We start from the raw sequence: 11,428 nt of genomic DNA, 5'->3' as shown, positions 1-11,428 counted from the left end.
TCTGCAGGAAAACCACCAAGCTCAGAGAGCACCAAGGACCGCACAGTTCTCCTCCTCAGACCCCCTTCCTTCTACCATATTGTGGATGATGTTACCTAGCTTGGTAATGAAACGTCCACATGAAAACAACCAAGCTCAGAGGGCACCAAGGGCCCCACAGTCCTCCTCCTCCTCCTCTTCTTCTTCCTCTTCCTCCTCCTCCTCCCTCCTCCTCCTCCAAGTCTTCTTCTCCATCGTCATCATTCCCCCTCCTCTCCACCTGCTCCCAGCAAACGCAGCTCCTTTCTTGCATTGATAATGTTACCTAGTTGGGTCATGAAAGCTCTGCAAGAAGAAAACAGTATCAAGGATACTATAATTCTCCTCCTCCTCCTCCTGATGATGATGATATTACCTAGCTGGGTAATGAAACATCCACATGAAAACCACCAAGCGCCCCATGGATTAAACTTTGGTGGACTCCCTTTGGAGAAGCTGGGGTGGGTGGGGGGAGGCACTCCTCTGGGAATGGGCTCTGGGCCAACAGTGAGCTTGCCTGCAACTTCCGCGCAAAGTCTTCCATGCGAATTGTGCTGGCCCATGCACCACCCAGCCCGAGGGGTCCCTGCCTCCTTCCTGCACCTTCCAGGCACTGGTACTCACCAGTGCCCTGCAGCCAGCCTGCCAGCCAGAGAGTTGGCAGGGGCGGGGGGGGCGGACTCCTTCCTTCCTCCCTCCCTTCCCTCCATTACTGATGTTGTTACTTAGCTGGGTAATGAAATATCTACAGGAAAACCACCAAGCTCAGAGAGCACCAAGGACCTCACAGTCCTCCTCCCTCCCTCCCTCCCTCCCTCCCATCTTTCCTTTCTCCTTTCCTTCCTTCTTTCCTTCCTTCCTTCCTTCCTTCCTCCCTCCCTCCCTTCTACCACTGATGATGTTACCTAGTTGGGTAATGAAGCGTCTGCAGAAAAACAGCCGAGCTCACAGAGCACCAAGGACCACACAATCTTTTTCCTCCTCGTCGTCCTCCTCCTCCTCACCCTCCTCTCCCTCCCTCCTTCTTTCCTCCCTCCCTCCCTCCCTCCTTCCCTGATGTTGTTACCTAGCTGGGTCATGAAAGATCTGCAGGAAAACCACCAAGCTCAGAGAGCACCAAGGACCCCGCACTCCTCCTCCTCCTCCTCCTTTCTATCCCTGACGGTGTTACCCAACCTGGCAGCCTGAGAGCTGGCAGAGGCGGGAGGGAGGGCGGACTCCTCCTCCTCCTCCTCCTCCTCCTCCTCCTCGTGAGCTCAGAGCCGGCCTGGGCAGCCGTTGCACAGGCAGCCCCGGGGACGCCCTCCAAGTTTGCCAAGAGCCCCAGGTCGGGGAAGGCAGCGCAGCGAGGCGCATCATCTGGGCAGCGGGCGGGATCCCCACTCCGAGCAATGGGCGCCTAGGCTGGGCGACGGCAGCAGGACCCGGACCATGGCCATCAACGCGGACGCGCAGCTGGAGAAGGCGCTGGCCGGCTCTCCGCCGCCGCCCGCCGCCGCCTCCTCTTCCTCTTCCTCGCAGGAGACGGAGCAGCTGCTGCGGAGCGGCCCGTCGCCCCCCAAGCCCTGCCCGGCCGAGGACGGGGCGGCGGCTGCCGTCGGGGCGGCGGCGATGGAGCTCAACGGGCATGGCCTGCTCTACCGGGCCGGCTCGGAGGGGCCGCTGGAGGCCACCTCGCTCTCCCCGTCGCGGCTCAGCCTGGGGCGCGCCTCGTCCACCGCCACCACCTCCAACCTGCCCGAAGCCGGCCGCTCTCCGGATTACCTGCCTCTGGCCATCTTCTCGTGCTTTTGCCCCATCTGGCCGGTCAACATCCTGGCCTTGGTCTTCTCCATCATGGTAAGAAGGAGGGGGGATTTCAACCTAAATCTTGAGGACTAGGATTTTTTTTCAAGGTTTAACTTGGGGGTGGGGAGTGCCCCTGGGCGAGAGGGTCGGCTTAGAAATCCCAGAATTAATCCCGAAAGGTCGGGGGGGAAAATGCTAAGCGCAAAGCGGGGCGCGCCCAGGGCGCACGGGCCACCGCCCAGCCAGCATCCCCTTGCGTGCGCCTTGAGCGCATCGGAGCCGCCGCTGTTCTTCCCGGGATCCGGGCAGGTGGAGAGCAGACAGGTGAGACGTGGGAGGGGTTGGATGGGTTCAAGGAGGGGGTTTCTTGAGGAGGACCGTAGAGAGCCCTTCTGGAGCAGGCTCGGCTTGGAGAGCGGGGTACCCTTCCGCCTCTCCAAACCTTCCCAAAAGCGCAGCGTAAAGTCGGCGGGTTATGAAACGGGCTGGGAGATCCAGCTAGGAGCGGCGATGAAATCCGGGGGTGGGGGCGGGGAGAGGATGTGAATCGACCCTTCTTCTAACTAAAACCTGCGCGAGGCCAGTTTTTTAAAAGCAAAAGTTGCAAGAACAGCCAAGTTTTCCTAAAGCAGCGCTGGTGAGAGAGACTCAAAGGAGCTTCGAGTGGCAGCTTCATCCACCCCTGGAGGAATAAATAAATAAATAAATAAATAAATAAATAAATAAATAAATAAATAAATAAATAAATAAATAAATAAATAAATAAATAAATAAATAAATAAATAGTGTAGACAGAGTCTCCTGCTTGGGCAGGGGGTTGGACTAGATGACCTACAAGGTCCCTTCCAACTCTGTTCATCTTTTAAAAGGGAGATCCCGGTGAAGGGCCGCCTCCATTCAGGCAAAACTCTGAAGATAATCGGAAAATGAGATTCTTTTCAAAAAGGCAAGAGAGGTGAAAACATCTCCTTAATATGCCCCCCCCCCCGCAGAAGAGGTTGAAGAAATAAAAGAGGAGGGGAGGAGGAGGTTGAGTTTTATTCTGGAGAAATTTGATGGGCTTTCAGGCTGATTGATTTCAAATAATGTGATAGATAACTTCCATTCCTGCCGAGTTTGTGGTTTTGAAAAAAAAAAGAGAGAGAGCGGGAGAAGGGGGGGAAGAGAAGGAGAGAGATGGAGATGGAGAGAGAGAGAGGGAGGGAGAGGGAGGGAGAGAGGGACGGAGGGACAGAGGGGGAGAGAGGAGGGAGAGGAGAGGGGATGGAGAGAGAGAGAGAGGAGAGAGAGAGGGGAGAGAGGAGGAGGGAGAGAAGGAGGGACAGAGGGGAGAGAGAGGGGAGAGAGGAGGAGGGAGAGAGGAGGAGGGAGAGAGAGGGAAGAGAAGGAGAGAGAGGAGAGGGGATGGAGAGAGAGAGGGAGGGGAAGGAGAGGGAGGGAGAGAGGGAGGGACAAAGGGAGACGGAGGGTGAGGGGGACAGAGGGGGAGAGGGGGGAGGGAGGGAGAGGGGGGGAATTTAACCAAATCAATGAAAGAATCCAGCTAAACACGCTTGGCTAACCATGGTTTCTTTGTGGTTGTTTTTCGGTGGCTTGTCAGGTTGTGCAAACCCAGCCTCTCTTCTTTCCGTTTGCCCCGCAGCGATCTTGCAGGAGTCTGGAAAACTAGGTTAAGTCATGAATTGGGCTAAACCTGATGTGTGTGGATGAAGCTGTTAGGAAGATGTCCTGTTGAAATCCTCAGCTGGATTCCTAGGCACGCGCAGAGTGCTTTTTCTGGCTCAACCGTCAGCTGTACCCCTCAATCTGTTTTCTTTGCTTTGCTTCTCAAGTGCGGAGATGGATAGCAGGCAGGACTCAGAGGCAATACCATCATACAGAAAAGACTGTGTGTGTTTGTGTGTGTTGCTCTTTGACACCCTGGAGGGCAGAATCCGAACCAGCAACGTGTAGTTGATTCAGGTCACCGATAAAGGAAAATATTTGTAGCTCTGGGTTGTAATGTGGCTCCTTGGTACTCTCTGGGCTTAGTTGTTTTCTTGCAGACTTTTCATTACCAAGCTAGGTAACATCATCAATGTTAGAAGGGAGAGGGGGTTTGCAAAGAGGAGGAGGAAGAAGAGGAGGAGGAGGAAGGAGAAGGGGGGAAGGGGGAGGAGGGGGAGGACTGTGGGGTCCTTGGTACTCTCTGGGCTTAGTTGTTTTCTTGCAGAAGTTTCATTACCAAGCTAGGTAACATCATCAGTGCTCCGGTGATGATGTGATCTAATTTGGCGAATGAAATATCTGCAAGGAAACAACCAAGCTCAGAGAGCACCAAGGACCCCCTCCAATTCAGACATTAGGAGGAATTTCCCGGTAATAAGATCCAGTGGAACTAGCTGCCTCATGGAATGGCCTGTTCTCTTCCCTAGAGTAAATTCAAACACAGGCTGCATATCACCTTCTTTCCAAAATGCCTTCGCATGTTTTGGGTTGAGATAGGTGATCTCTGTGGGGGCCCCTTCCGACTTTTCTAACTCCGTAAACTAGGCAGCCTTCCTCCTGCTTCTTCCTGGCAGCTTTAGGGACAAACACCTGTGCGTAACGTGCTTAAAGAGATGATGCAGATACTGCAATGCTCTGACCAAGTTCCGGTCAGTTTCAACAGCGCCGTTATCAAAGACACTTGCAGAACTTTGGCGAGAGAGGAGATCCGTAGTCACACTCAGTAGCAGTCAGTTCCCCGGGTGAAAAAAAATTGCAGGGTGTAAAAAAATACTTTGCTCTCCCCTCCCACCCCACAAAGCTCAGTTCAGTTCCTAATTTTTTTTTTAAATTGGAGCATAAGAGACTCTGAATTTCGGAAGTGTAGAAGAGAACGGAATCTCCCTGCCCGCTCCAGATGTTGCAGCTTTGCCTTTGACAAAGCCAGGTGTTATGTTACCTTTTTGGAAGGAAGTTCCGTAAGGTTGCAAATCCATCTTTCAGCCTCTCCGCGAAAAAGCGGGGCCTCCTGGGTTCAGCGGCATTTTTTGATCGATCGATCACCCGAAGGCAGGAAAAAGAAGCAACGGGTGGAAACTCATCCAGGAGAGAAGCAACCTGGAATTATTTATTTATTTATTCTATTTTATTTTATTAGATTTTTATACCGCCCTTCTCCCGAAGGACTCAGGGCGGTTCGCAGCCATATCAAACCACAATAATAAATATAATAAAACAATAATTAAAAAACCTATCAAATACGGCCCTATATAAAATACATACAAAACAATAAAACCAATTGAATTAAAACCCCAATAACAAGTATTAAAATTCTAAAATCCTATGCCAGTCCTGCTTGACGAAATAAATATCTCTTCAGCTCAAGGCGAAAGGTCCGAAGGTCGGGAAGTTGACGGAGTCCCGGGGGGAGTTCGTTCCAGAGAGTAGGAGCCCCCACAGAAAAGGCCCTTCCCCTGGGGGGTCGCCAGCCGGCGTTGCTTGGCCGACGGCACCCTGAGGAGTCCCTCCCTGTGAGAGCGCATGGGGGGACGGTGGGAGGCAAACGGCGGCAGAAGGCAGTCCCGTAAATATCCCGGTCCTAAGCCAATTAAGGAGGAATTTCTTGACACCGTTGGAACGATTAACCAGCGGAACAGCTGGCCACCAGAAGTTGTAGGTGCTTCATCACTGGAGGCTTTTAAGAAGAGACTGGACAGCCATTTTTCTGGAATAGTATAGTACTGAAATAGTATACGGTCTCCTGCTTGAGGTTTGGACTAGAAGATTTCCAAGATCCCTTCAAAGTCTATGATTCTCTTATTCTATACATGATAGCAGTCTCCCAATATTTGAGGGGCTGCCAGCAAGAAGAGGGGGGCTCCACCTATTCTCCAAAGCATCTACAATATTTAATGGCCCGGCTAGGTGACTCAGTGGCTAAGACGTCTGTCGATCAGAAAGGCTGGCAGTTCAGCAGTTCGAATCCCTAGTATAGGTCTTCCTGCGTGAGCAGGGGGTTGGGCTAGATGACCTCCAGGGTCCCTTCCAACTCTGTTTGCAGTTTACTGAGGGCAGGTCAAGAAGCAATGGATGGAAATTAATCAAACTCATCAAGGAGAGAAGCAACCTGGAACTAAGGAGAAATTACCTGATAGTTAGAACAATTAACCAGTGGAACAACTTGCCACTAGAAGCTGTGGGCGCTCCGTCCACCGAAGGTTTTCAAGAAGAGACTGTCCAAAATGGTAATAGGGTTTCTTGCTTGAGCAGGGGGTTGGACTAGAAGACCTCCAAGGCCCCTTCTTCCAAACTCAGTGATTCCAACCCACGATGACGCTTCTCATCTCGCCACTGTAGCCGCCTTACAGACTTCGGATCAAATGCTGAATAAAAACATGGAAACCGTCAATAAAGTTCTTCAACTTAAAAATAAAATCGATATAAAACTAAGCAGGATGGAAAAGCAGGGAGCTAAGGATATTTAACATATTCAGGTCAAAATTCCTCCTGTCCCCCTAAAATTTGCAATGGGGTCTCTTCGTTAGCATTGTGTAACCTGCCCCACCTCTGCCTGCCCCCCCAATGCAAACACAGATCATGCTGGGTTTTATTTATTTATTTATTTGTTTGCTTGTTTGTTTGTTTATTTATTTATTTATTTTGTCACAACATCATATAAAAAGATTATATAGTATATAAACACATATATGAGTAAATATTAAGTGGTATAAGCATATATATATATCTATAGGAAGAAGAAAAGAAAAACAATAGGACAGGAACGGTAGGCACGTTTGTGCGCTTATGCACGCCCCTTATGGTCCTCTTAGGAATGGGGTGAGGTCAATAGTAGAAAGTTTTTGGTTAAAGCTTTTAGGATTATGGGAAGAGACCACAGAGTCAGGTAAAGTATTCCAAGCACTGATGATTCTGTTACAGAAGTCATATTTTCTGCAATCTAGATTAAAGCGGTTGACATTAAGTTTAAATCTATTGGTTGCTCTAGTATTATTGCAATTAAAGCTGAAGTAGTCTTTAACAGGAAGGACATTACAATAGATGATTCTGTGAGTTAAACTTAGGTCTTGTCGAAGGCGACGGAGTTCCAAGTTTTCTAAGCCCAGGATTTCAAGTCTGGTGGGATAAGGTATTTTGTTGTTTTCAGAGGACTGGAGAACTCTTCTTGTAAAATATTTCTGGACTCGTTCGATTGTATTGATGTCAGAGATGTGGTGATGTTTCTGGAGGGGGAGGGGGTCTCAGAGAAAGGCCAGATCACACACACACACACACACACACAAACGCTCAACTCCCAGCCCCTCCCCATTTCAGGCTATTCTCAGAGGCAAAAACTAAGGATGATCCTTTTGCGTGACACATTCACAACAGTCAACCAAGCGAGAGATGTTATTCTGGAATAATGGAGAGAGAAGGGTGTGGTTGTGTGTGTGTGTGTGTAACCCGGAGAGAGGGAGATATAGGGCTGCTGAGAATGAAAAGACAAACTTTGTTAATGGGTTTCTGCTCTGCCATTGATCATAAGATTCCCAAACAGCCTTTGCATTTATTAATTCTTCGCCCCTTTTCCGGAAAGCAATTCACTGGCAGGTGAATAAATACGGAATAGCGATTATTTAAACATAAAGCCAAACTCTAATACTAACGGCCCTAACACTGGCATTTCTAATGCTCTTTCTTCAACTGTGATTAATAATGCCAGTATAATTTGGACCAGGGGTCTCCACCCTTAGCATCTTTAAGACTTGTGGACTTCAAATCCCAAGCAAAGCTGGCTGAGGAACTCTGGGAGTTGAAGTCCACAAACCTTAAAGTTACTAAGGTTGGAGACCCCTGAGTTGGACTACTGTTCACTTTTTATTTATTTATTTATTTATTAAATTTTTATACCACCCTTCTCCCGAAGGACTCAGGGCAGTTCACAGCCAGATAAAACAGTAAAAAGTGCACAATAAAAACAGTAATTAAAAAACTCATTAAATGTAAGGCCAAATTAAAATCCATTTAAAACCATAAAACCCAATAAAATTTAAATCCAAATATTAAAAACTACTAAAAATTCTATGCCAGTCCTGCGCAGAACTTCTCTTTGTTTAAAAAAAAAAGCAGAGTTCTGGCGATACCTTTTGATAGAGGTAGTCCTCAACTTATAGCTATTCATTTAGTGGCCGTTCAAAGTTACATGGCGCTGAAAAAAGCGACATAGGATCATTTTTCACACTTTTTATTTATTTCTTTATTTATTTATTAAATTTCTAGACTGCCCTTCTCCCGAAGGACTCAGGGCGGTGTACAGCCTTATTAAAATACATAGATAGACAATAAATTTAAAATAATTTTAAAATGAAATATTTAACCGGCCAATTTAACTAAAAATAACAAAACCAATTAAAATCAGTACAAAATTTAAAATTTAAAATTTAAAAAACTAAAAAATCTAATCCAGTCCTGCGCACCTGAATAAGTGTGTTTTAAGTTCACGACGGAAGGTTCTAAGGTCCGAGAGTTGGCGAAGTCCTGGGGGAAGTTCGTTCCAGAGGGTGGGAGCCCCCACAGAGAAGGCCCTTCCCCTGGGTGTCGCCAGACGACACTGCCTAGCTGACGGCACCCTGAGGAGTTCCTCTCTGTGAGAGCGCACGGGTCGGTGAGAGGTATTCGGTAGCAGTAGGCGGTCCCGTAGGTAACCCGGCCCTATGCCATGGAGCGCTTTAAAGGTGATCACCAACACCTTGAAGCGCACCCGGAAGGCCACAGGTAGCCAGTGCAGTCTGCGCAGGATAGGTGTCACACGGGAGCCACGAGGGGCTCCCTCTATAACCCGCGCAGCCGCATTCTGAACTAACTGCAGCCTCCGGATGCCCTTCAAGGGGAGCCCCATGTAGAGAGCATTGCAGTAGTCTAGGCGAGACGTCACGAGGGCATGAGTGACCGTGCATAAGGCATCCCGATCAAGGAAGGGGCGCAACTGGCGCACCAGGCGAACCTGGTAAAAAGCTCTCCTGGAGACGGCCGTCAAGTGATCTTCAAAAGACAGCCGATCATCCAGAAGGACACCCAAGTTGCGCACCCTCTCCATCGGGGCCAATGACTCGCCCCCAACAGTCAGCCGCGGCTGCAGCTGACTGTACCGGGATGCCGGCATCCACAGCCACTCTGTCTTGAACTTATGACCGTTGAAGGCCACAAGTCTTCAAGCAAAGCTGGCTGAGGAATTCTGGGAGTTGAAGTCCACAAGTCTTCAAGCAAAGCTGGCTGAGGAACTCTGGGAGTTGAAGTCCACAAGTCTTCAAGCAAAGCCGGCTGAGGAACTCTGGGAGTTGAAGGCCACGAGTCTTCAAGCAAAGCCGGCTGAGGGATTCTGGGAGTTGAAGGCCGCAAGTCTTCAAGCAAAGCTGGCTGAGGAACTCTGGGAGTTGAAGGCCGCAAGTCTTCAAGCAAAGCTGGCTGAGGAACTCTGGGAGTTGAAGGCCGCAAGTCTTCAAGCAAAGCTGGCTGAGGAATTCTGGGAGTTGAAGGCCGCAAGTCTTCAAGCAAATCTGGTTGAGGAATTCTGGGAGTTGAAGGCCGCAAGTCTTCAAGCAAAGCTGGCTGAGGAATTCTGGGAGTTGAAGGCCGCAAGCCTTCAAGCAAAGCCGGCTGAGGAATTCTGGGAGTTGAAGGCCACAAGTCTTCAAGCAAAGCTGGCTGAAGAATTCTGGGAGTTGAAGGCCACAAGTCTTCAAGCAAAGCTGGCTGAGGAATTCTGGGAGTTGAAGGCCACAACACTTAAACCAAAACTGGCTGAGGAACTCTGGGAGTTGAAGTCCACAAACCTTAAAGTTACTAAGGTTGGAAACCCCTGAGTTGACTACTGTTCACTTTTTATTTATTAAATTTTGCCCTTCTCCCGAAGGACTCAGGGCAGTTCACAGCCAGATAAAACAGTAATTAAAAAACTTATTAAATGTAAGGCCAAATTAAAATCCATTTAAAACCATAAAACCCAATAAAATTTAAATCCAAATATTAAAAACTACTAAAAATTCTATGCCAGTCCTGCGCAGAACTTCTCTTTGTTTAAAAAAAAAGCAGAGTTCTGGCGATACCTTTTGATAGAGGTAGTCCTCAACTTATAGCTATTCATTTAGTGGCCGTTCAAAGTTACATGGCGCTGAAAAAAGCGACATAGGATCATTTTTCACACTTATGACCGTTGCAGCCCCACCTGGAAAGCTTCTGGAAAGCAATTCACTGGGAGATGAATATTGTGATCAAAATTCAAGATGCTTTGGCAACTGACTCGTATTTATGACGGTCGCAGTGAGTGTCCTGGAGTCAGGAGATCCCCTTTTGTGACCTTCTGGCTAGCAAAGTCAAGGCGGGAGAACGATTCACTGAGCAACCCGTGTTACTCACTTAACGACCGCAATGATTCACTTAACAACGGTGGCAAGAAAGGTTCTGAAATGGGGCAAAACTCACCCGACCAAAGTCTCGTTTGGCAACAGAGGTTTTGGATCGCGTGACCCTCGGATGCCGCGAATGTGAAAAACGGCAGCCGATGTAACTTTGAATGGTCACTAAATGAAGGGTTGTTAAGTCGAGGACTGTCTGGATTATTTTTGTATAACAGTTCCAAACAAAAGTCAGACTGAGGGAAAGTTATCCTGGGATTTCACAGCTCAGGCAGGGATCCTGCCATTTCCTAGCTTCAGGAAAAGGACCCTGGAGGAGGAGGAGGTGGGGGAGGAGAAGAGAAGGAGGAAGAGGAGGAGGAGGACGAGGAGGAAGAGGAGGAGGAGGAGGGGAGAGGAAGGACAAGGAGGAGGAGGGGGAGGAGGAGGAGGAGGGGAAGAGAAGGAGGAGGAGGAGGAAAGAAAGGAGGAGGAGAAGAAGGGGGGGGGGGAGGGGGAGGAAGGGGAGAAGGAAGAGAAGAAGGAGGGGGAGAGGAAGGACAAGGAGGAGGGAGGAGGAGGAGGAGGAGGAGGAGAAGAAGAAGGAGGGAGGAAGGACAAGCAGGAAGGGAGGGGAGGGGAGGAGGAGGAAGAGAAGGAGGAGGTGAAGGGGGAGGGGAGGACAAGGAGGAGGAGGAGGAGAGGGAGGTGGAAGAGGAAGAGGAGGAGAAAGAGAAGGAGGAGGAGGGGAGGGGAAGGACAAGGAGGAGGGGGTGGAAGAGGAAGAGGAGAAGAAGAAGGAGGGGGAGGGGTGGGGGAGGAGGAGGAGGAGGGCGATTGTAATGTCTTTGGTACTCTATCTGTCTGTCTGTCTGTCTGTCTGTCTGTCTATCTATCTATCTATCCATCCATCTTTCTATCTATCCATCCATCATGAAAGCCAGCTGGGTGACTTTGGGCCAATCACCAGGAGACAGGAGTTCTAGTCCTGCCTTAGGCATGAAAGCCAGCTGGGTGACTTTGGGCCAATCAGCAGGAGACAGGAGTTCTAGTCCTGCCTTAGGCATGAAAGCCGCTGGGTGAGATCATCAGTGACTTTGGGGTGAGATACCAACTGTACGCTGATGACACCCAGCTGTACTTTTCCACCCCAGGCCACCCCAATGAAGCTGTCGAAGTACTGTCCCGGTGTCTGGAAGCCGTACGGGTCTGGATGGGGAGGAACAGGCTCAAGCTTAATCCCTCCAAGACGGAGTGGCTGTGGA

At 49.4% G+C, this 11,428-nt stretch overlaps 1 protein-coding gene across 1 annotated transcript in view; it reads left to right on the top strand.

Annotated features, from left to right (window-relative positions):
• The first annotated feature begins 1,449 nt into the window (after positions 1-1,449).
• TRARG1 (trafficking regulator of GLUT4 (SLC2A4) 1) overlaps positions 1,450-11,428 on the top strand; it is a 15,018-nt gene continuing 5,039 nt past the window's right edge. The window contains exon 1 of the mRNA XM_058163840.1: positions 1,450-1,857. Coding sequence (XP_058019823.1) covers positions 1,450-1,857 — 408 coding nt within the window. The remainder of the gene's footprint in view (positions 1,858-11,428) is intronic.

The sequence above is a fragment of the Ahaetulla prasina genome, chromosome 1, assembly GCF_028640845.1.
Source record: "Ahaetulla prasina isolate Xishuangbanna chromosome 1, ASM2864084v1, whole genome shotgun sequence".
Classification (NCBI taxonomy): domain Eukaryota; kingdom Metazoa; phylum Chordata; class Lepidosauria; order Squamata; family Colubridae; genus Ahaetulla; species Ahaetulla prasina.
Note: the sequence above shows the minus strand (reverse complement) of the source record. Positions and strands in the feature narration are given on the sequence as shown.